At 60.5% G+C, this 22751-nt stretch overlaps 4 protein-coding genes and 1 long non-coding RNA gene across 13 annotated transcripts; 2 read left to right on the forward strand and 3 right to left on the reverse strand.

Moving 5' to 3' along the window:
* The first annotated feature begins 156 nt into the window (after positions 1 to 156).
* Positions 157 to 4636, forward strand: LOC126651233 (uncharacterized). Of its 2 annotated transcripts, XR_007631587.1 has the most exons (4): positions 157 to 240; positions 1073 to 2264; positions 3216 to 3434; positions 3514 to 4636. It is a non-coding gene; the product is annotated as an uncharacterized LOC126651233 (long non-coding RNA). The 2 variants fall into 2 exon arrangements; XR_007631586.1 differs by lacking the exon at positions 157 to 240 and having other exon boundaries at positions 642 to 2264.
* An 82-nt stretch (positions 4637 to 4718) lies between these two features.
* Positions 4719 to 7457, reverse strand: LOC126651228 (membrane-spanning 4-domains subfamily A member 12-like). Of its 6 annotated transcripts, XM_050336902.1 has the most exons (7): positions 7296 to 7457; positions 6966 to 7085; positions 6265 to 6321; positions 6010 to 6141; positions 5558 to 5671; positions 5382 to 5465; positions 4719 to 5125 (listed from the first exon to the last, which is right to left on the reverse strand). In XM_050336902.1, exons 1-7 carry the CDS (start codon positions 7383 to 7385, stop codon positions 5105 to 5107), a joined length of 618 nt encoding a protein of 205 aa, XP_050192859.1. In that variant the 5' UTR covers positions 7386 to 7457; the 3' UTR covers positions 4719 to 5104. The 6 variants fall into 6 exon arrangements, 5 of the variants coding, with proteins under 5 accessions (XP_050192859.1, XP_050192858.1, XP_050192855.1 ...); XM_050336901.1 differs by lacking the exon at positions 5382 to 5465 and having other exon boundaries at positions 7296 to 7448; XM_050336898.1 differs by having other exon boundaries at positions 4719 to 5465; positions 7296 to 7448.
* Positions 7458 to 8992: 1535 nt separating this feature from the next.
* On the reverse strand, positions 8993 to 11353 carry LOC126651140 (zona pellucida sperm-binding protein 3-like). The gene is made up of 9 exons (XM_050336714.1): positions 11179 to 11353; positions 10813 to 10925; positions 10512 to 10615; positions 10265 to 10436; positions 10052 to 10163; positions 9806 to 9995; positions 9599 to 9724; positions 9376 to 9513; positions 8993 to 9030 (listed from the first exon to the last, which is right to left on the reverse strand). Exons 1-9 carry the CDS (start codon positions 11314 to 11316, stop codon positions 8993 to 8995), a joined length of 1131 nt encoding a protein of 376 aa, XP_050192671.1. The 5' UTR covers positions 11317 to 11353.
* A 2521-nt stretch (positions 11354 to 13874) lies between these two features.
* On the forward strand, positions 13875 to 15307 carry MRPL16 (mitochondrial ribosomal protein L16). Its single transcript, XM_050336905.1, is given in 5 exon segments — positions 13875 to 13923; positions 13926 to 13976; positions 14145 to 14210; positions 14293 to 14441; positions 14560 to 15307. Coding segments are annotated over 5 exon segments (765 nt in total). The 5' UTR covers positions 13875 to 13910; the 3' UTR covers positions 15046 to 15307.
* Positions 15308 to 15443: 136 nt separating this feature from the next.
* On the reverse strand, positions 15444 to 22316 carry STX3 (syntaxin 3). 3 transcript variants are annotated; one of them, XM_050336895.1, is made up of 11 exons: positions 21998 to 22316; positions 20559 to 20639; positions 20389 to 20488; positions 20220 to 20294; positions 20043 to 20110; positions 19446 to 19554; positions 18893 to 18966; positions 18664 to 18798; positions 18062 to 18172; positions 15921 to 16021; positions 15444 to 15746 (listed from the first exon to the last, which is right to left on the reverse strand). In XM_050336895.1, the coding sequence occupies exons 1-10, from the start codon at positions 22025 to 22027 to the stop codon at positions 15944 to 15946; spliced, it is 861 nt and encodes a 286-aa protein (XP_050192852.1). In that variant the 5' UTR covers positions 22028 to 22316; the 3' UTR covers positions 15444 to 15746; positions 15921 to 15943. The 3 variants fall into 3 exon arrangements, with proteins under 3 accessions (XP_050192852.1, XP_050192853.1, XP_050192851.1); XM_050336894.1 differs by lacking the exons at positions 15444 to 15746; positions 15921 to 16021 and adding exons at positions 16794 to 16928; positions 17448 to 17552; XM_050336896.1 differs by lacking the exon at positions 18062 to 18172.
* Between the last annotated feature and the right edge of the window lie 435 nt (positions 22317 to 22751).

Genomic DNA, 22751 nt, shown 5'->3' on the forward strand with positions numbered 1-22751 from the left:
GGGGACGAACCTGGGAAGCTCAAGGAGCACCCTGGGATTCTCCTTTCCCTGTTCCTCCTCCCTTTGATGTCCCAAAATCCCCGGCAGGTGCTGGACAGGCAGGACCGCACTCCCACTGCCCTTTGCTCCCTGCAGGAAGCTCCGTCCTGGAATTCTCTCGTCAGGCCCCTCTTGCTCAACGAGGTGGCTTTGCCAACAGAGGCTCCCAAAATCCCATGCAGGGAGAGGGAGTTTGGGAAGGTGGGTTGATTTTTTTGCAGCTTAGGGAAGGGTTAGGTGTTTATCCCATGGGATGCTCCCAGAGGAGCCCCCCTTTCCTGGTACTGAACGAGTCCTTTCCATCCCAAATTGTGGATGCTTTCTTCGGGAATCATCTCTGCAATTAACCTGGCTCCTAATGAGATGCTGATTAGGGCCACTAATGAGCCAGCCAGTCCTGCCCATTTCCCAGGAAAAACGTGGATTGAGCCAGGGAACTTTGTAAACCCCATTAGGTCCCCAGGAAGCTCCTTTATTGCCATTTTGGGCGGGTTCTCCTTCCTCCATCCCTGTGGATTTGTTCCCAACAAGGGCACACCCAGGAGGGATCCGGGGGGTTCCCAGCTAGCTCCAGGAAGGAGCTCTGGAGATCGGAAATGGGAACTCAAGCTTGGAATGAAGCCACTGCACATGGAGAGGGGATTCTGAGGGATTTGGAGGCCCCTTCTTCCCAGAAAACAGCCATGTCCTATTTTCCAGGAGGATTGGGATCCTCCCCAGGTTTCCTGGGTGTCCAGTGGGTGCAGGGCAGGAATTTCTTGATGGAACAGGAATTTTTAGCTCCAGGATTCCGGCATCTCCGAGCTCGGTTTCCCACCACCCGGGAAGGGGCAGGACCCTCCAGCTGAGGACTTCAGGAGCATATGGAGCAACTTTTGGAAGTGATTTTTCCTTCCTTTTGACCCTAGAGGGAGCTGAGAGGCCGGGTTAGGAAGCACAACATTCCAGAATTCGGGAGAGGTTTCCAGCCCTGGAGCTAGGTTGGACAGGGCTTGGAGCAACCTGATCCAATGGAAGGTGTCCCTTCCCACAGCAGGGGCTTGGAACTGGATGATACTTAAGGTCCCTCCCAATCCAAACCATTCCAAGATTCAGTGAATGGGATACACCCCCAAACCCAGCCTAAATCAGATCCCAGAAAAGAGCTGGAGTGACAGACCTGGAAAGCAAAGAGCAACAAGTGACTCGTGTGCCCATCCCATCCGTGACCTTCTTTCATCCCACCTCCCTGATGGAAGCACTTGGCCTCGTAAAGGGCTACATCTGGCGGCACAACTTTCCAGGAAAAACACGGACATGGGTGAGGTTCAACCCCTCCAGCGCATTCCTGGTGCCTCAGAGCCTTTAATTCCTGCTGCTCCCTCTCCCTCTCAACACCCCAATCCTAACAATCCCAGGGATTTCGTTCCAGGAACACTTGAGCCCCCGTGGAAATTCTGGGATCCCCTCTTTATCTTCCAGCATATCCAGGGCTCAAATTCCCAGCCAAAACCACCCTACATGGTGGATTTCCTTCCAAATCCTGCAGCATTCCTGAAATTCCAGCCTTTCAGCCAGAAACTGCCCTCGGCCTCCAGAACAGCCCCTTTCCGAGCAAGTTATCCATGGAAAAAGCGCCTTTCCCCTTCCAAGGTAAACTCAGGTCCAGCCTGGAGCCCGAGGAAGGATGTCAGGATTTATCCTGGAAGCAGATTCCAGAGGAAGTGAGACTTTGAAACAGATGCAGGGAAGCAGTGGAGTTTTCCAGCCCTTTGTTTGCAGGAATTTTGAGCCTTGGGGATATATGCAATGCATTCCTTGGATTTTAATGTTTGTTTTCCTATTTTTCAGGGGAAATTATGGATAGGGGAAGCCTGGCTGGATGCTCAGACTCAGGAGGGATCAGTGAGACCCATCCACCCCGAGTCCCTTCCCACCAGGATAAATTTACAAACCTGGTGGAACCAAAATCCCTTTTCCAGCCCAAAATTCCATGGTTTGTTTTTTTCCAAAGAAAATAGATTGCGACGGAGAAATTCCTTCCAGAGGAGGTTGCTGCTTCCCAGGACAAACTTTATATCCCCATAAAAATACCACAAGTCAACATTTTGCTTTGCTTCCAGATGTTTCCATAGTGATTCCGGAAGGAAAGTCATGTTTTCTGGAATGAATCGCAGGATTTTTTGGCTTTTATCTGTGTGACATTCCCGGGAGTCATGGCACCGATGCCACTGCAAGCACACCAGGTATGTCATCCCAGAAATGTCACCTATGTTGTCCGCACTCCGTGTTCCCAGAATTCCCTGGAGGAGCCCCCTCTGAGAGTGTTGAACACAGCTGTGTCCATCCCAGATTAGAGAATCTGGAGCTGGGAGTGGGTGGGAGGTTGGGGTGATCCATACCCTGGCATTTGGGACACGGTGACATTGCTCCTAAACCCTGTCCCAGATGTGTCTGTCACCCTCTCATGTGACATTCCAGCCTTTGGTCCGGTGAAACTCCGGGCACGTCTCCAGGGTTTTGCTGGCACCGACTCCTAGTGACAATACTGGAATGGTTTGGGTGGGAAGGGACCTTAAATCCCATCTCATTCCCACCCCGACACCTTCCGCTATCCCAGGTTGCTCCAACCTGGCCTTGGACACTTCCAGGGATGGGGCAGCCACAGCTTCCCTGGGAAATCCATTCCAAGGCCTCCCTACCCTCACAGGGAAGAATTCCTTTCCCATATTCCCACTCTCTGGCAGTGGGAAGCCATTCCCAATGCCCTGTTACTCCATCCCTTTTCCAAAGTCCCTCTCCAGCTCTCTTCAGGCACTGGAAGGTGCTCCAAGGTCTCTCTGGATCCTTTTCTTTTCCAGGGAAGACAGAGCAATTTGGACCCTGCAGCCCAATCTCACAGCTGCTCCCCGGCTCCTTCATGGAGTTTTGCCTTTCCTTAAGGATCTCCCTGGTGGAAAGGCCATGGATGCAGTCTGAGAGCAGCTCTCAACCTTTATTATCCCACTTACCCATGTCCATGAGGATACGGAGCAGGGGGTGGCAGCATCACCATGAGGGATGCGAAGCTTGGGATCAAATCCTTGAGGAAAACTGCCCACTCCCCCCCAGGGCTGCAAATTCCCACCTAAAAATAGACATGTATTAAAACCCCCACATTTCCATGGAACCTTAAACACTTATTCCAGTTTTTTCAGGGAAAGCTGCACCTAAACACCGGGATACTCTGGGAAAACTGACTCTGATCCCTTGGAGGGTGAGGATGATTCCCAGCTTCTTTCCTGGGAAGCTGCCGCGCTGGGAAAACACAGATGGATCCAGCTGCTTGGCTGAGGGTTGGAATGGCTTCCTGGTGGTCCCTGTGGAGCTGGGAGAGGCCAGGATTCTCTGGAGCCCTAATGGATTGCGGACACGAGGTGAGTAGACACAGCCTGTTCATCCCATTCCCAAAATCCCTGGGGCTTTTCCTACTCATCAGGCTCATTATTTTTTCAGAGCTGGGCCCAGAAATAACCGACAGGGAGTGAATAATCCATGAGGCTTTGGCTGAGCAGCCGGAGCGGCGGGGAGGTGGGAAAAACAAGGAAAACACCCAAAAACCAAAGGGGATGTTCAAGGAGGACATCACTGATCCTGCTCTGGGAGATTCGGGATGGATCTTGCCCCCAAAAGTAAGGAGATCCCCCCAGCAGGGCACTGAGAAGTCACCAGGATGTTCCCACCCCTTGGAAAACCAGTCTTGGGGTCTCCATCCTGGCTTTCCAGGAGTTTCGGATGCTCCTTAAATAACTTGATGGCACTGGAATGCTCGTTAGGTCCCCAAGCATATCCATGGATGCAGGATAATTAGGGATGGATCCATAAAGAGCTCATCAGGAGCCGAGAAAATGATCCCAGAGACCTTTGGCTCCCGTTCCCGACCCTAAAAACAAGGGATTTTGGAGGGATTGCAGCCCCTCCTCTCCCTTCCTGCCACATGGAATTTTGGGAACAGGGAGCACATGGCACCGGTGTCCCCATGTCACCCCAAGGAGCAGCTCTAGCCCCGGGGGCAGCTTCTCCAGTGCTGGAAAAAGCGGGATGTGCTGGGATGTGCTGGCGTCACCGGCATCGCCGACGGCACTCCAGCCGCTCTGGCCCAGCTAAAAATAGCACAGTTCGAGTGTAGGGGGGAATCTGGGGGCAGAATTCCCTCAGGAGAGCAGGTACTGGGGATTTAGGGGGATAAAAATCCCTTGGAATAAGGTGCCAGGGGTTTAGGGGTTGGAATTGCCTCAGGAGAGAAGGGTATGAGGGACTTAAAGGGACAAAATTCCCTTGGGAGCAGACACAGGGGGTTTAGGGGGAAAAGAATCCCTTGGGAACAGGTGCCACAGGTTAAGGGGGATGGAATTACCTCAGGAGAGAAGGCACTGGAGGTTCATGGGGATAAAAGTCCCTTGGGAGCGGGATCCAGGGGTTTAGGAGGGTGGAACAAATACCAGGAGAGAACAAATGCCAGGGGTTTGGAGCAGGGCAGGATTCTCTTGGGAGGCAGAACAGGTAGCAGGGGCTAAGGGGAGCAGAATTCCCTTGGGAGAGAGCAGGTACCCCCAAACCAGGCGGGATGAGCCCTTTTCCTGACAGAGAGCAGGTCTTGGGGGGGGAGGGCGAAATTGTAAGTCTCACGCTGAAGATTCCCAAATTCAGGAGACACAAGCCCAGATTGAGCATTTATTCCCAAGATAAAATCAAGCCAACGCAGGACGAGCCGAGGTAGATGGTCCGGTGGATCTACACATCGGGATCACTCCAAGCCACCGGACCCCCGGGAAGTCCTGAATCCTGACATGAGTGAATCCCAGGATACCACTGGGGATTTACAGGCAGGAATTCCCCAAGAGTCCCGCACGGAGAAGCCCCTTCCCAAAGCAGCCAGCAAGGAATGCCCCTCAGACCAGGCACAGGGGCAGATGGATGGGCAGGAAAGTGGGAACTTGGGGGGGCTCGCTGGCTTTTGGAGGGGGGGGGACTAGCGTATCCCAGCAGGAAGACGATGCTGTAGCCCTGGATTTGGGAGCGATGGAGGCAGGATCCCATTCCGGTGTCAGACTTCAGGAGCAGCCAGCTGGAAGGAGAGCAAGCTTTGGGAGGGGAGAAGGATTTGGGGTGACCCCTCTGCGGGATTTAGGGATCTCTTCCCCCCTTCCAGGAGCAGAGAGGTGGATGCTCCAGGATGCTCTCTGGGAATGGGATGTTTTCCCAGGGCAGCAGGATGGGGTCTGCCACGCAGGAAGGGATCGGATGCTGCTCCAGGTGGGGGGGGGGGCATCCCAATCCTGAGTACACTCCTATCCTGACTATTCCTTGGGATTGGGAATCACCTCGGTGTAGCTGGGTGGCTGTGGCAGCTCCGCCGGCGGCACAGCCAGGTCCACACGGGTGGCACTGGGGACGATCAGCATGGACTGGGAGAAACCGGGATCATGGAATATGCCAGGATAACAGGGAAGAGCCTCGGGGGGGTCCACTCCAGCCTCCCCCCCATCCCATTCCTTACCTCGTTGGAGCTGAGCCGGGTGGCCCGGCACCAGAAGTTGGCAGTGGCCACGGCAATGCAGAATTCCAGAATGGTGAAGATGAGGAGCACGATGGAAATCCCATTCCCTGCGAGCTCCAGGCGGGGGGAAAACCCCATCAACACCTCCCTGGGAAGTGCCCAGGAGGAGGAATCCCACCCCATACCGCGTTTTGGGGCTCCCCCCTCCTCTCCCACTGCACTCCCAGCTCCGTGAGCACTCCAAGCCCTCCATCCCGCCGTTTTTCCGGCTCGTGGATGCTTCCAGAGGGTGAGTCATCTCCCGAGGGACCGACCTGAAATAGGTCAACGCCAGCAGAGACGCCAAACCCCCACCCCAGAAGTGACTGGGGGGGGCCACAACGCCCCTTTGAGGGGTGGAGGGGGGGCTGGGGGGTTCTCCTAAGGGCGGGAATTCCCAAAAGTGGGATTACCAGGACGAGGTAACCGTGGTAGTCGAGGCTGGAGTGGTAGAGCACATTGAGGTTGAGGTCGACGATGAAGGCCACGATCCCCAGCAGGGCAAAGATAGCGCTGATGACGTTCATGGTCTGGCTGCCCTTCACCTGCGGGCACCGGGGGCTTGGAGGGGGTCTCGGGGGGCCTCAGGGGGGCCCTGAGGGCAGGAGACCCCCCCAGAAAAAATCCAGGAGGGACCTGCCAGCGGAGCCGCTCCCGGTGGCACTCACCGCGCATTCCGTGGGGCTCTTCTCGGCCCCGATGGAGAGGCAGCCGGAGATGATGAACTGGGGGGAAAAGGGGGGTCAGGGGCACCCCCGGACCTGCCCGGTGACACCCCCTCACTGCACAGCTGCTGGAGCAGCATTCCTGCTGGGCATCCCTCCCCTGGTGGGATTCCCTCCCCAGGTGGGCATCATTCCCTGGTGGGTATCCTTCCTTCCCAGGGAGTATCCTTCTCTGGTGGGATTCCCTTCCTTATGGGCATCATTCCCTGGCAGGATTCTGTTCCTTTGGACATCATTTCCCTGCTGGGCATTGCTCCTGGTGGGCATCCTTCCCAGTGGGCTTCCCATCCCTGTGGGCATCATTCCCTGGCAAGATTCCCTACCTTGTGGACATCATGGTACCCATCCTTCCCTGGTGGAATTCCCTTCCTAGTGGGCATCATTCCTGGTGGGCATCTTTCCTGGTAGGTATCCCTGTCTGGCAGGATTCCCATTCCCTGTGGGCATCACTCCCTGCTGGGGTTCCCTTCCCTGGTGGGATTCTTTCCCTGGGGGCATCATTCCTCAGTGGGCAAACTTTTCCAGAGGCTACCCCTGCCGGAAGGTGGGCACTCCTTCCCCTCTGGGCATCCTTTCCTGGCGGACATCCCTGCCCTGCGGGATCCCTTCCCGGCAGGATTCTCTTCCCTCTCCCCTGCGCTCACCGACACGCCGCCCAGGAACGGGATCTCCCCGATGACGAACACGGAGGTGTAGAGGTTGGTGAGCGTGGTCAGCACGATCCCGAAGCCGATGTGCAGGAATCCTGTCATGATCTGGATGGTCTGGAGGACCGAGATGGGCGGGAATGAGGTCAACTCACCACCACCACCACCCCCGCTTCCAGTGCCGCACCGGCCGTGGGGGCGCCTTGATTCCCACAGCGTCCCCTGAGGGATCAGCGGGAAGGATGGGAATCCGCCAGGAACGAGGTGAGTGGAGATTTTCCAGGGGTTCCCCATCCCAAGCCTCCCTCTGCCCCCCCCAGAGCTCACCCCCATGACGCGATTCTTGCCCTTGGGGAGGGTCTCCGCCGTGTACATGACGGCGCGGTTGCCCATCCTGAGGCTCCCCATGCCCTGCATGGAGAGATCGGGGGGCACCGGGACCCCAGAGCAGCCCCGCTCCCACCGGGGCCGCCCCCGCCACAACCCGCCCCGCCCACCACAGCCCGCCCCGCCCACCGCCCATTGGCCGAGTGCCGTGACGTCAGCGGTGCATCACACCCCCGGGCACCGCCCAACCCAAACCCCCCTACCCCCCCCAAAATCACCCCGTAAAAGGGGGGCAGAAAGTGGAGCATCCTGGCTGCGTGGAGTGGGGGGAGATGTTCCATGGGGCAGGGAAGATGCTCCGTGGGAGACCCCGGCTGTGTGGGGTGAGGGGAGATGCTTTGTGGGGTCCCCCGGCGGCGTGGGGCAGGCGGGAGATGCTCCGTGGGGCCATGCCCACTGTTGCCCTCCCCCCATTCTGGGCAGATCTCCGGGGCACCGCAGCCCCCCAAGGGAAAGATGCTCATCCCCAACCCAAGGGAGAGAAGGAAAAGAGGATTCCGGGGGCACAGAACCCATCGAAACCCCCCCTAAGTGTCCCCCCGCCTCTCCCGCCCCTTCCAGCTCCAGGCCGTGTTTACAGGAGCTCAGAAAGAAAGGGGAAAAAAATATAAAACGAGAGAAAGAAAAAAAAGCCCCGCCGCGAATTCCTGGAAAAAAAATCCATCAAGGGCCATTAGGCTCCTGCGACTCCTCCCGGCGGAGCGGGTGAGTTGGGGGAAGGGGGAGGGATGGGACAAGGTGGAGCTGCGGGGAACACGGGGCACTGCCCAGGCACGATTCCCTCTGAATCTCCTTGGCACCCCTTCCCCAGGCAGGGATGGTCTGGAGTATCCGCCTTGGATTTGCTCCCTGGAGCAAGAGGGAAGGGGAGATGGGACCCCCCCACAATCATCCCAGCCACTGCCTCATGCCCTGGCTTTACCCCCAGGGGGCTTCCCCCCCTTTTTATGGTGTCCAGTCCTGAGAAGGAGCTAGGAGCCCCAGGGAGGGGATTAAACCCCAAATCCAAGAATTAATGACCAGGGAGTGAAGGGGGTACAAGATACTGCCCTGTATCCCAAAATCACTGCACCCAGGACTCCATAGTGACAGGCACAGCTCGTGTCCCCCAGGTGAGAAAGTGGCACAAAGGCCCTCTGATCCATGTCCTTCCAAGGCCAGGGACCTGCCCCACCGTGGCCAAGCAACTTTGGGAATTGGGGAGCAGTGCCCATATTCCTATCCCCCCTATCCCCCCCATCCCAGAGCTAAGGTGCCCATGAGCAACCCCAACCCTGCCCTTCTCCCTAGATTATCCCACAGCTCCCAGCACCTGCCAGAGCACCCCAGGGAGCCCAGTGGGACTTTTTGGGGATCCACAGTGTTATAGTCAAAAGACCAGATATATTTTTAAAATATAGTAGAAATTTATTAAAAGCAAATAAGCAAAACAGCGCGCTGGGAGACCGGAGGAAAATCCTGTTCCACCAACGGTCTGCCCCGAGGCAAGCTCACACTCCACTTTTTATACCCCCTTTATCTCCACGCCTTAAGTCTTTTTTTTGGTTTCTTTTCTTTTCACGGGCTCCTCTTGCCGCCTGAACCCAGCCAATGTTTTGGTTAGACTATAGTCCTCAGTATCTGCTGTCTGGAAATTTTCAGAGGGCTAAGTCCTCTTCTTTGGCTCCCTGCCTCCCTGTAAGTCATAAAATGACAAGACATAACATACAGACCCATAGACCCATTGTAACTTACTTTGTTAAACTCAATCACTTATTTAATTAAATATAATTTGATTAGCAAATTATCCACCTTGGCTTTTATTAACTATTACACACAGTGGCACTGGTGATGTGTCACAGCTCCCACCCCCTCCCCCTGAGCACCCACCGGGGTGTCTGCAGAATCCGCAGCCACCTCAGACAATTCCACATGTTTATTATTCCCAAAACAAGGATGCTCAGGCAATGACAGGCTCGGCAGGAGCAGGAGGGTTCCCGGAGCCCACCCCGGCCACCGCCTGGGGCTACCCAGGGGGTACCCCAGGACCCTCCCAGGCCCCGCTCCCCGTTCCCAGTGCGGCACCTCCGCACGGAGCAGTAGCGGCCGACGGTGCCGACGGCCACCAGGACGGAGCACATGGCCACCAAGGCCACCAGGGAGCCGGGGACAGCCAGCCCTGCAGGGACAGGCGGCGGTGAGGGGACAGCGGGGCCGCCCAGCCCAGCCCCCCCCCCCCCGATCTACGGGGGGTTCGCACCCACATGAGTCCCTCTGGTCCCCTTCTGTCACCAGGGGGCTGTGAGGGGGTGCCGGGGTGGGCTCCGGGGGGGCTGGGCTGGGACGAGCCGAGAGCAGCCCCAGGTTGACACCAGCTTCTCCCAGGAGCCCTGCAAGGATGAAGGATCCATCAGGCACCAGAATCACCCCTGCAGGGCTCAGGGATCCCACCAACAGCGGGATCATCTGACCTCCACCAACCAGACGCCGCCGACGCCGCCCCCCGCAGCCTTCTGGGGACCCGCAGCATGAGCAGTCCAATCCCGTGAATCCAGCATCCAGGGAATGCCAGGCAGATGCCTCCCGGTAGTTGGAACAGGCTTTTCCAGAGGCACTTCCAGCCCCTGGAGCCACAGCCTTTAGGTGGCAGCGGAGGGAGGTCTGCCGGGGCAAACATCCTCGTGGATTCTCCGCCAGGCTCTGGAAGGGGTTCAGACCTGGCTGCCGGAGAGGTTTGGGAAGAGGAGGGTGTCCAGCTGGAAGCGGAGGGAGTGGTTTCCATGCCGCGGGAGGAAACGGGAGCGGCCGAGCTGCCCATCCAGGAGGCACCTGCCAGGTGGGACACGGGGCGAGCTGGGCACTGCCATCCCCCCAGAGCATCCCAGGAAGGGGGACCAGTCCCCCCACCCCATTCCAGCCGCGAAGCTCACCCGTTGTCAGCAATGACACAGAATTCTGGCTGTTTGGAAAGGCTTGGAATGGCCACACACTTGTCCACAAACACCCTCAGGGGCTCTCGGGGGTCGGTGCCCAGGGACGCCTGCACGTTGATCAACTCCCCCAGGGAATAGGAGGAGTGGGATAGGTGGGAGGACCAGGAGCCTGGAGGGGGGTGCCCTGAGGGTCACAGGGGGTCCTGCCTTGTGGGGTGAGGGGGTCCAGGGCTCCTGTACTCACTGTCAAACACAGCCAGGGCGAAGCGTGGCCGCCTCCAGTGGACCACGGTGGAGCCAAAGGGGATCCAGGTGGGACAGATGGGCATGGATGAAATGTTGCCTGTCCTGTGCCACAGAGGATCCTTGAGTGAGGGCAGGGGGGGCACCCATGCACCCCATCCTGATACAGACGACCCCACACACTCCCTCCAAAATCCCTCATGGATGGATCCCATGGTGGACTCGCGTGGGACTCGGAGCCCTGGCTCCCAGGGGTTTCCACTGGGGAATCCTGGGCTCCTGGGGGGATTTTCCCCACTCACCTGGGGTAATTACACTCCACAGGCAGGGAGAAGGGTCTGGCACGAGCCACAAGCCCCATGGATGAGGGGTGGTAGTGGAGGATGTTCCTGTAGCAGATTCTGCTTGGGAGGAGCTGTGGGAAGGAGGGGGTTTGGGGGGATTTGGGGCTGGGGGTTTCACCCTCACCCTGGCACCCAGAAATGCCCAGGCCAGGTTTCAGGTGAGCCCTCACCCAGCAGTGCTCTCAGAATGGCCAGGATGGGGGTTCGGGGGGACCCTCTGCGCTGGTCCCACCTGGTTTCCTTCCCAGCCCCAGGCCCTGGCAGGGTCCCCTCATTCCCACCTCACTCCAGTTTCCATCAGGGACATGTGTTCCCGCTCCTCACCTCCAGGGTGGTCCCACAGCCCAGGAGTGGGTGCTCCAGCTGGAATCCATCCCTGTCAGCACTGGTCACTCCACATCCAGAGCCCAGGATTAGCTCCCCACCGGCCGCACGGCCCCCCAGCAGACAGACCGGGACCATCACTGAGAGCCACGAGGGGCCACACGTGACAGAGACTGGCAGGTGAGCAGGAGGAGGAATGAGACAGGGATTTGGGAACCCCAGGATCCAGCAGGATGAGCTTGAGGCTCAGCTGGAGCTCAAATACCCACAGTGATCCTTTAGGATGCAGCTGCAGGCACTGAGGCCATGGCCCTCCTCACCCTGCCCAGGGCAGGGGGACCCACCCTGTCCCCCTCCCCAGACCCCCAAACAGCCCCTTACCCAGGCCATGCTGAGCCCAGGCTGTGGCTGCAAGGATTACCACAAACCACCTTCCCCTGGGAGCATCCATTGGGATAACAGAGATGGAGGGGTGACCCACACTGGTGGCTTTAACCCCTGTGGAAGGGGTGGTGGCCACAGGTCTCCAGTGGGAAGCTGGGTATTCCCACGCCCCCTGGACACAGTGGGGCTTGTTTCCAGAGTCTCCTCCTTCCAGGGAAAACCAAGGGGCTTGGGCAGTTGTCCTCAGTCCAGCCTTGCTCCTTCCACCACTCCTGGTCCCCATCCCTGTCTCTATTCCAGCCCTGCCCTTGCTCCCACTCCCTATCCTTGCCTGGGGGGGCAGTGGAGAAGGTGGAGCCAACCAGCAGCTCCCAGTTGGATTCCCCAGCAGCTCCCAGTTGGGCTCCCAGTGCAGTGACTGGTTTCTGTTCCCCCCATTCCCTGGCACCTACTGAGCCCTGTCCAGGGTCAGGATTTGAGCCTGGCTGGACAGGGAGCTTATCCTGCCTTTCCCAGTGGAAAGCATGGATTGTCCCATGGGACACTGGAAAGTGCCTGAGGAGGGAAACCAAACCACAGCATTCCCATCCTGAATCCAAACCCAGCTACTGGGAAAGGAAGGAACCCTATCCCAATAAACCTCAGGCAGCTCTTTTGTGAAAATCCTTATTTATTTCAAACAGAGGATCTGCAGGAGTATCTGAACTGCCAAGAGAAACTTCTGCCTGAAATTTGACAGCCAGCTTGGGAAAGCTCCTTGGAGATGGGGGAATTCCAGCTCCCTTTGCTGCTGGAGGATCTTCTCCGACACCGAGCCTGGGGTGTTCCCGGTTGGCACCACTGCAGCATCCCAGGATCCTTGGATTGGGCGCCGGTGGCTCCAGGACTCTTCCTGCTGTGCCACTTCCTCCTGGGAACTCTTCACTGGAGTGGGCTGGGCTCCCAGTTTGACTTCGAGGTTTTTCCTGGCCACATGCATCCTCAGGGACGAGCGTGTCCTGCTGATCCCCACGGCTCCGAGGGAGCAAGGAGAGCTGTCCACAGAGTCTTCTCCATCTGGAGTCCGCCAGGAATCGCTGAGGCTCTTGGAGAGGGGGAGGCCTTCAGAAGGAGTGAGGCTTCCAGAGGAATGGAGGCTCTCCGAGGGCTGGGGTGACCCTTCCTGCCGTTCCACCTGCTCTTGGGAGCAGGTGAGGCTTCCAGAGGAACGGAGGCTCCCAGGAGGCTGGGATGACCCTTCCTGCCGTTCCACCTGCTCCTGGGAGCGCACCACTGGGACGGGCCAGGCTCCCATTTTGACTTCCAGGCTTTTCCTGGCCACGTGCACCCTCAGGGATGAGCTGGCCCTGCTCATTCCCACGTCTCCCAGGGAGCAGAGAGAGCTGTCCATGAGGTCTTTCCCATCTGGAATCCAGCAGGAATCACCGAGGCAGCAGTAGAGGTGTCCTCGCTCCACCAGCTTCTCCAGGTCTTCCCACAGCACCTGCCACGCCAGGGAGACCATTGGGAAGGACCTCCCGTTCCCAGCACACACAGACACCAGCAGATCCTGCAGCTCCTGGGCTGCTATGGCGCAGGGGGAGCAGCTGGGGCCGCATCTGCACGGGATGGAGCTCATGGGAGCCTCTGGAAAAGCAGGAGCTGTGGGGGAACTGGGAGCTGCTGGAGCCACTGGGCTGCTCCGGGAGCCCAGCAAGGCACGGCTCATGGCTCCCCCAATCCTATTGGGATCACACTGGGAGCTCTGGGGGGTGGTGGCTCCCACAGTTACCCAGCGACAGCGTGGTGATGTCACAGCCCCATGTGATGTCACAGCCCCAGGGCTCCTGGTGGGCAATGGAGGCCCCTGTGGAGCAGAGGAGGTGGAAGATTCTCAGCCAAGCAAGACACAGAGATGATGAGGATGATGGTGTCACCTCCTGGAAAACATGGATTATCATGGAAAACATGGATCGTCCAATGGGACACCGCAGAGTCCTTGAGGAGGGCAAGACCGGCTCGGCAACCACCAAACCATCCCTGTGTGGTCCATAGCATTTGCATCCTGAGTTCCTGAATCCAGACCCAGCTACCAGGAAAAAAATGGAACCTTATCCCAGTCAAACCAGTACAGGCTTTTATTATCCCAACAAAACCAGTTTGTCACCCAGCACAAAGACTGAAAGCCACTTCCAGCACCTCCTGAGGCCACTGAGGGACTCCGGGACCCGCCGGAGGAGAATCCCAAGGTCGGTGACCCCTTCCCAGTAGGCGCGGCGGGAACTGGGATGCCGCGGAACTAATATCACGGGCGCGTTTCCCAGCCGGGCAGCGGTGCGGGGGGCGAGTTTGAGGACTGAGCGGTGGCGATGCCCGTGCGGCACTTCCGGCGATGTGGCGATGGCGGCTCCCGGCGCTGCTCCGGGCCGGGCCAGGTCTGGGGGGCTCGGGCCGTGTTCCCAGGGGACCCCCGGCTGCTCGGGGGGTGCTTGAGTGGCCGGGGCGTGGAAGGGGTGACACTGGGCCCCCCCTCCGTTAGGCTGAGGGCACCGTGAAGGGCACCGGGCCCCGCCGTGACCCGCTCCCCCCGCTCTGCCCCGCAGGTCCCGGCGGAGTCGCGGCGCCCCGCGCGGGGCTCAAGAAGTTGGTGCTGCCGCCGGATTACAGTGGTGAGTGCGGGGCGATGGAAGGCGCGAGGCTCTTACTCGCGGCCTCTCCGGGGGGATCCTCACCGCGGTGTTATCCCGGCAGGAATCACCTTCCCGGAGAAACCGAAGCTGAAGTTCTTGGAAAAGGTGCCGGCGGTGCCCAAGGTTCGGCGGGAGCCGCGGAGGCTCCGTGATATCCGCGGGCCGTCCCGGGAGGCCACCGACTTCATCCAGGGGCAGTATGGGATCCTGGTGAGTGCCGAACGGAGCCGGGGGGGGCGGAATTCCAGAGGCTGGAATTGGAGCAGGACGTGGGACCTTGTCATCCCGAGTTATCCCTCCCACCCCGGGCTCTCCCTGTTCCCCCCAGGCTCTGGGCGGGGGGTACCTGCACTGGGGCCACCTGGAGATGATCCGGCTGACCATCGGGCGCCACATCGACCCCAAGTCCATGTTCGCCGTGTGGCGCGTCCCTGCCCCGTCCAAGCCGGTGACGCGGAAGAGCCTGGGGCACCGCATGGGGGGCGGCAAGGGCCCCATCGACCGCTACGTGACGGCCGTGCGCAGCGGGAGGCTCGTGGTGGAGGTGGGCGGTCGCTGCCACTTCGGCCAGGTGCGGCCCTTCCTCGCCCAGGTGGCCCAAAAACTGCCCTTCCCAGCCGTACCCGTGAGCCAGGAGAGCCTCCAGGAGATGCGGCGGGAGGAGGAGGAGAAGAGGCTCAACAACCAGAACCCCTGGACTTTCGAGCGTGTCGTCACCGCCAACATGCTGGGCATGAGGAAGTACCTGAGCCCCTACGACCTGCGGCTCCATGGCCGCTACTGGGGCAAGTTCTTCCTCAAGCACCGGGTCTGAGGGGCATGGATGGCATTCCCGTGGGATTGAACCGGCGCGCCGGAGCCTACAGGGACGCTCGGAGGTGGGAACCCGTTGCTGGGAGCATCCCGGTGGGATACGTGGAGCGGGTTGTGGAGCTGGGAGCGTCCTGGGGGATCCATGGATCAGGGTTTGAGGCACAAGGCAAAGGATGGATGGGCTCTGCCCTGAGGTGGGTTATGGAGCTGGAAACCGGGAGTTGGGAGCATCCCGGGGAATAAATGGATCAGGGTTTGAGGTATGAGGCTCTTTGTGCTCAATCGGGTTTTGGAGATGGAAACATGGAGGTGGGAGCATCCTGGGGGATAACTGGAGTGGGATTTGAGGCATGAGGCAGAATGTGGGTGAGCTCTTTATTGAGGAGGAAGGCTCTGGCGTGGGTGGCTGCACATCCAAGGAGCTCTGAGCGCAGGGAAGAGGCTCCTCCGGCCATCCCAGCAAGGTAGAGCCCCGTGTCCCCCTCCGGAGAGGGACACAGCCCCTCTGGCCACTCTGTGCCACCGGCCATCACCCGAGGAGAGCAGAATGAGGAGCTGGGAATTGGGGGAGCACGGCAGGGGGGGCTCCACTCCTCCAGGGACGTGTCGGGGTGTCCTCAGGGCTCCAGGGACCAGGGGCTTGGCAGGCTGGGGTCTGTCCCGTGGATCATCCGCTCGGGGGACAGGAGGGGGAAAGGCCACCTGTGACAAGGACAAGAGGTGACGCCAAGGAAACAGACGTGGCTCCCAATCCCTCCCTGACACCCAAGGGGGTGAATCCCACCTGGATCAAACCCCCCCAGGGCCCAAAGGAGCCCCCCAGGATTGAGGAAGGCAGGAACCCCCTGTGCCACCCTCTGTCCCTGTCCCTGTCACCTGGAGGGTAGCGGGAGGGGGGCTCAGGCGAAGATGCTCCCGATGCTGGCGGCCAGGATGATGGCCAGGATGATGCAGCACAACATGATCATGATCTTCTTCTGCTCAGGGAGACAGGGAATGTGAGCCAAGGACACGGGGGAACACAGGAGGGGACAGGGACAGGGATGGGCAGGGGGATAAGGGACAGGGAATGGGGAAGGGGGTCAGGTCAAGGACAGGCCAGGCAGGGGAGTCAAGGGACAAGGATGGGGCTGGGGAGGGAGACAGAGGACAAGGGACAGGGTTGGGGAAGGGGGGCTGGGGACAGGTAGTAGGGATGGGGCTGGGGAGGGAGATAAAGGACAAGGACAGGCTGGGAGGGGACAGGGGAGGTGGCAGGGCAGGGATGAGCTGCTTGTATGTAGCGCGGGGAGGTGACAGTGCTGATGTGTCCCTCTGGCACAGGTGACCAAACTGACTTACCCAAACACTTGGGCTGGGGGGACACTCCAGGCAGAGCCCGGGGGGTTTGGGGTGTCCCCAGCCCCACAACCCCCTCATCTACAAAAACGGGGCTGTCACAGCCTCCAGACCCCCGGCCACCCCCCGGGGCTGGGCTGTGAGGGGTGACAGCAGGGAGAGGAGTCACAGGGCAGGGACCAGCGGGGATTTTATTGGAATAGGGAACTAAATATCCACGATTGCCGCGGCGCCAGCCACTGTCCCTATTCCCATCCCTCGTGCCACCAGGACAAGCATCCAGCCCTCGGATCCATCTCCTTGTCACCCTGCGCTGGCACCAGCGGCCACATCCCTGTGGTGTCCCCTCCCCTTCCCATGGGGAAGATCCCAGGGGTTGGCAGGGAAGTGAGACAGGACACTCCATGGAGAGCCGGAACCAGCGTTGGGAAACGAGACACGGAGGGTGAGGGAGCAGGTCCAGGAAATGCAGGGAGGGAAGCAGGCGGGATCGGTCCCGGGGAGGATCCAGGTGGGAGGTGACACTGCTGGGATGGTCGGAAGCATCTGGAGGAGGGAGAGGCAGGGTGTCAGCTCCCAGATGGAGAGGCTGGAAGGGAACGAGGGGTTGCAGCAGCAACCTGTGGGTGGGAGGGGCGGGGACAGAGAGAGAAATGTGGGGAACGCAGAGCCAACCCCCAGAGCCCCCAGCCCCCCAGGGCCAAGCAACAGGGACCCCTGAGTGCTGCAGACCCCCAAACAGCACAGACCCCCCCAGCAACAAGGACAGCCGAGTTCCAAAGACCCGTGAGTGCTTCAGGCCCCCAAGAAACAAAGACCCCCAAGCACCACAGACCACAAGCACAGCAGACCCCCAAGTGCTGCAGACTCCCAGGGAATGCAGTGTCCCAGAGCACCACAGACCCAAGACCACCCAGAGCCCACCCCCAGCCCCATGACAGCCCTAAAGCCCAAAGCACCAGAGCCCCCCGAGCAGGAGCTGACAGTAGGACCACGCCAGCAGTCCCTGCTGCCCTTGGGGCTCTGTGTCCCCACAGGGGGGGTCCCCTGCCTCCCAGCACTTACAGACCCCCCTGGGGGCTATTTCATGGGCAGCCCCACTGAGAGTCCGATGACGAGGGCGACTATCCCCAACAGGATCACGGCCACCACCACCAAAACCAGCAGCTTCTGGGGGGAACAGGGGGGACACGGGGATGGTGACACCTATGCCATGGGGGGTGGACACCAGAGGGGGGCACCAAGGGGCCCTGAAGAGCCAGAGATGCTGCAGAGCCCTCCCCAGCTTGTCACACCTGAGGGGAGGACAGAGAGGGACAGAGCTTCCAATGCCCCATGGAGATGACAAAGGGTGAGTGGGGACCAGCTGGGGTCTCTGGGGGAGGTGGGAGTCGTTGGGGACAGCTGGGGGACTACTGGGGGTGTCATGGGGAGACAAGAGGTGACTGGGGGACACGAGAGTGGCTGGCAGGGACAAGGGGTGGCTTGGAGGGACAAGAGGTGGCTGGGGGGGACACAGGGGAGGTCTCAGGGCTGCTGGAGGATATGGGGAGATGCTGGGAACACTGGGAGATGTGCAGGCACACTGAGGGCCAGAGGGGGACACTGGGGGTGCCTTGGGGACACTGCAGGCAATGGAGGGGACAGTGGGGGACACTGGAGCTGTCGGTCCTTCTCACCCTCCTGGCCTCGCTTTGGTACTTCACAGCCTTTTTGGTGTCAGCCACAGCCCTCTCCACAAACCCCACAGACTGATCCATATTGTTCTCGATGCGGTCAATCATGGATCCCTATGGAGCACCGGTGGGGAGGGGACAGAGAGAGCACCCAGGGGTGCTGGCACCCAGCCGCCTTGCACACCTGCCCTGGTGGTCCCTGTTTGTTCCTGCTCATCCCCATGCCCAGGTCCCTGCTTGTCCCTGTCACCACAAGCCCAGGTCCCTGCTTGTCCCCATACACAGGTCCCTGCTCGTCCCCATGACCCCATGCCCAGGTCCCTGCCTTGTCCCTGTGACCCCACAGACTCGTCCCTGTGACCCCATGCCCAGGTCCCTGCTCAGCCCTGTTAACCCCGTACACAGGCTCCTCCCTTGCTTGTCCCTGTGACCCCGTGAGTCCCCCATGTGTCCCTGCCCATCCCTTTGCACAACTCCTTGCTTGTCCCCACGTGAGGGTCCCTGCTGGTCCCCACTGATCCCATGCCCAGGTCCCTGCTGGTTCCTGTGTCCCCTGGTCCCTGCAGGTGGCCATGCCCCCTGTGCCCGTGGCTGTGCCTCCGTACCTGGTTCTCCACGAGCATGGCGATGTCCACGAACATGTCGTGGAGCTCCTTGATGCTGCTCTCCAGGCGCACGATGTCCTTGTGCCGCCCCTCGATCTCACTCAGTGCCTGCTTCGAGATCTGCGAGTCCATGATCTGCATCGAGGGGCAGGGAGGTGTCAGCGGAGGGGAACCTGGCACTGTCACCCCCCCCGAGACCCTCCGTGTCCCCTAGTGTCCCTCAGCTCACCCCCGAGGTGAAGATGGAGGGGTTCCCGCTCTCCAGCATCTCCTCCAGCTCCTCGTCCGTCGTGTTCTTGCCGGCTGCGGGAAGGTGGGAAGGGGTGGGACCAGGCCACGCCCGTGTGGGGTAATGGGCGGGGTCTGTGTGGGGCTGGTTCCACCCACATCACCAAAAGGATGGGTGACTTAGGGCCTGGCTCCACCCACTACCCTAAAGGGGTGGGGCTTGTGTGAATGGCCCCACCCTATTCACCGGAGGAGTGGGGTCTCTTTGCTCTGGTCCCATCCACTTTACCGAAGGAGTGGGGTCTTCAGGGGCCTGACAGCCCCCACTTTGCTGAAGAGGAGGGATTTGTAGGGCCTGGCTCCACCCACTTTACCAAAAGGGTGGGTCTTTTGGGGTGTGGTCTGTAAGGAGTGGCCCCTCACACTTTTCCAAAAATCGGGGTCTCTATGGCCTGACTCCACCCACTTCCCAAAAGGGACAGGATCTGTAGGGAATAGCTCCACCCCTCTTCCCAATTCTTCCCCCCTCCCTCCCCCAGGTGGTGGTCACTCACTGATCTCCAGCTGCCGCTGGATCCGGCCCTTGCTGCGCTCCCGGAAATCCACCTGTGCCTCATTGTACTTGGTCATGACATCCACGAATTTGCGGGACAGGACTGAGTGCTGGGGACGGGGACAGGGACACGGGCGTGGGGACACCCCAGACACGGTGCCTCCCAGCCCCCCGGGGACAGGACTGGGTGCTGGGGATGGGGACACCCCAGACGTGGCATGTCCCAACCCCAGGGAACAGGACTGGGGGATGGGGGTGTCACTGTCAGACCGGTGACAGTCTGGGCATGGCACGTCCCCAGCCTTGGGACAGGGCAGGAGGGAAGCGCTGGGAGTGGGGACAGTGGCACGAGACACAGGAGACCAAGAATATGGCATGTCCCAGCCCAAGGGGGACAGGACAGAGTGCTGGGGACAGGGCAGAGGAACAGGAAGCCTGGGAGCACTGGGTGCTGCTGGGGACAGAGACAGGACACTTGGGGACACTTGGCCGTGCCACATGCCCAGCTCACAGGGGACAGGGTGGCACAGGGCACTCAGGACCCTGGGACACAGGATGGGGACAGCCCCATCAGTGGCTCCCAGGGCCCAGAGCTCACCTGGGATTTGCGTATCCGGAGGTCGGCGGAGGATCGCGCTTCATCCTGCTCGATGTTCCTCTCCATACCTGGAAAGAGCCGGATTCCAACCCATCAGGGACCTTCCTCCCTGCCAGATCCCGTGATCCCAGTGTCCCCAGCAGGGCCGTGGGGACAGGGACCCCCAGGGCCACTCACTCTTCAGCTTGTTCCGGACGCTGTTGGCCATTTTCTTGATCTCTGCTGTCAGCTGCTCCAGGTCATCTTTGGTCTCTGTGGGATCATGGAGGTGAGGAATGTCCCCAGGAAGGCTCCCTGTGGCCCAGAGGGCACTTGAGATGCTTGGGGACACTGTCAGCACACTCACTCTGCTCCGGGATGGGCGCTGAGAGGATGATGCTGTAGAGCTTCTTTGCTTCCTCCACGTTCTCTGAGATCTTGTCGATGTTCTGCCGGGTCTCCTCAATCTGGGAAGGATTTGGGGGGGGTTAGGAGGTAGCCCTGCGCCCCCCAGTCCCGCTTCCAGCCCTCTCTCACCTCGGAGAAGAACTCATCCATGAAGGCCGTGTTGTCCACAGCGATCTCCAGCTCCTCCGCGTCATCGTCTGCATCCTGCTTCTGTGGGACACAGCGCCCAGGGATGACCCCTGCCCCACCAGCACCCCTGGGGACCCCCCAGGTGCCAGGGGACACGGGAGGAGTAGCCATGTGGATGTGGTGGCACAGTGGGGGGGAGGGAGGGACATCTGCAGCGGGAGGGGGGGGAGGCCGGGCTCCGCTCACATCTGGCCAGGAATTAAGGGATTGTTGGGCTCAGCTGGAGGGAGGGGACAGGAACAGAGATGGGATGGAGTTGGGACAAGGTTTGTGGCCCCAAATGTGGCCCCACATGAGCAGCCCTGGGGGCACAAAGGTGGTTGGTGCCCCTCGCCCTGGTGTCATGCCTGGCTCCCCACCCGTGTGCCCCCAACTCCCCCCATCCCAAAATCTCCCAATCCCAGTCCCTCCGCCTCCCCTCGCCTCCCTCAGCTCCAGCAGCCCCCTGGGGGTGCTGTTGGGATGTCCTGGGGAGGGGGCCAGACCCCCGGGAATGGACCACCCCTCGCACCTCCCACTCCCGCTGGAGTAAAAATAAAATTAATCCCTTCGCTCCCCCCACCGAGGGCTTTATCTGATGGCTCCATAATCCTGGTAAATCCCTGCCAAGCCTCCCTGCTGCAGTGGGGGCCAGGGGCGCAGCCTGGGGGGCTCCTGGGACCCCCATGGTCTATGGGGAGCCAACGCTGGGGAGCAGGGGGAGCCCCCTGGGGAAGGGAGGAAGTAGGGCCTCAAGGCCAGGCAGGAAAAGGGATGAGGAAGCAGCAATGGGGGCAGGAATGTGAGGGGCAGGATGGGGTGCTGGCACCCCCAATTCACTCCCACCCCGCTGGGGGATGGATCCACACCCTCCATGGTCTGGGTGGGTTTTGGTGTCCCCTCTTTGCACCCCAGGTGTGGGGGGGGACAGGACTTCTCTGGGGGGCTGATGTCACCCTAAAATACCCCATGTACCCCCAAACCACACAGGGCTGACCCCCAGTCCCTCTCACATGACACCCCATTGCTGGGGGGCTCAAGACCTCCCACTGACCGTGGAACGGGGTCTTGGGGACCCTCCTGATGCCCCCACACACCGTGGGGTGGCACCTCGGTGACATCTGTCCCATGGTGTCCCCATCCACTATGGACTTGGGTTTTGGATGCCCTCATCCATTATGGGGTGAGGTCTTGGGGCTCCCCATCCCCGTGGAGAGGAGGCACCGTGGAGTGGCACCGCAGTGACACCTCCCTAGTGACGTCCCCACCCACTCGGGGGTCCCCCCTCCCTGTGACGCCCCCATCCATTATAGGGTGGGGTCCCGGCGAGCCCCATCCCCGTGTCTCCCATGCCAGCCACCCCACGAGGTGTCCCCTGTCCCCGGGGGTCCCCCTCTCACCGCCTTGAGTTGCTCCAGCCGGTCCTTCATGGTGCCCCCGAGGGCTGGGGGGACGCGGGGGGGTCCCCGTCGTCGTCCACCGCCGGGATGGGGGGTGTCACCCTCGGTGTCACCGCTCGGCCAGACCTCCTACATCCAGGCGAGGTGGCGGGTGGCCCTGTCCCCTGTCCCCGAGCCCGGGGCTGTCCCTGCGCTAATCCCCAGTGACGGGCACGGGGAAGGCGCCGAGGGGAGGGACGGGGAGGAGCCACCCCTCACCTGGGACACGCGGGGACACCGGACACGCCGAAGGCGACAGCTGGGGTGGCCCCCTGGTCACCCCGGGAGGTGACGGAGAGGTGGGGCAGGGATGTGGGGTGGCCCCGGTTGGGAGGTCCTTAGGAAGTTGGTCCCCACGGGGGTCACGCGGTGGCGACGACGTGTCATCCCCCGACACGGGTGGCGGCGGCGGGAGGACGGCTGGGGACAGGGGACACGGCTGGAGACACAGCTGGGGGGACATGTGTAGAAATAGGGACACAGCTGGGGACAGGGGACGTTACTGGGGACATAGCTGGGGACACAGCTATGGATACAGGTGGCAGTTGGGGGACACAGCTGGAGACACGACATGGTTGGGGACGGGGACATTGCTAGGGACACAGCGGGGGACACGACTATGGATACGGGTCACAGCTGGGGAACGTGACTGGGGACAGGGGACACTGCTGGGGACAAGGGACAGGACTGGGCAGAGTGGACACGGGTGAGGGAT

The sequence above is a fragment of the Myiozetetes cayanensis genome, unplaced genomic scaffold (genome assembly GCF_022539395.1).
Source record: "Myiozetetes cayanensis isolate MyiCay16 unplaced genomic scaffold, myiCay2020 scf6-25, whole genome shotgun sequence".
Taxonomy (NCBI): domain Eukaryota; kingdom Metazoa; phylum Chordata; class Aves; order Passeriformes; family Tyrannidae; genus Myiozetetes; species Myiozetetes cayanensis.

Coding starts and splice junctions, on each gene's coding strand:
- STX3 (XM_050336894.1), bottom strand. CDS start 22,027: ATGAAGGACCGGCTGGAGCAACTCAAGGCG. Junction 20,295..20,388: donor AGCGCCCATCCCGGAGCAGA/GTGAGTGTGCTG, acceptor ATGATCCCACAG/AGACCAAAGATGACCTGGAG. Junction 18,967..19,445: donor CCAGCGGCAGCTGGAGATCA/GTGAGTGACCAC, acceptor ACCTTCCCGCAG/CCGGCAAGAACACGACGGAC.
- LOC126651228 (XM_050336897.1), bottom strand. CDS start 7,385: ATGCAGGGCATGGGGAGCCTCAGGATGGGCAACCGCGCCGTCATGTAC. Junction 7,086..7,295: donor GCAAGAATCGCGTCATGGGG/GTGAGCTCTGGG, acceptor TCGGTCCTCCAG/ACCATCCAGATCATGACAGG. Junction 6,142..6,264: donor AGAGCCCCACGGAATGCGCG/GTGAGTGCCACC, acceptor CGGTGCCCGCAG/GTGAAGGGCAGCCAGACCAT.
- LOC126651140 (XM_050336714.1), bottom strand. CDS start 11,316: ATGGTCCCGGTCTGTCTGCTGGGGGGCCGTGCGGCCGGTGGGGAGCTA. Junction 10,437..10,511: donor CGCCCTGGCTGTGTTTGACA/GTGAGTACAGGA, acceptor ACCCCCCTCCAG/GCTCCTGGTCCTCCCACCTA. Junction 9,996..10,051: donor CAAACCTCTCCGGCAGCCAG/GTCTGAACCCCT, acceptor TTGCCCCGGCAG/ACCTCCCTCCGCTGCCACCT.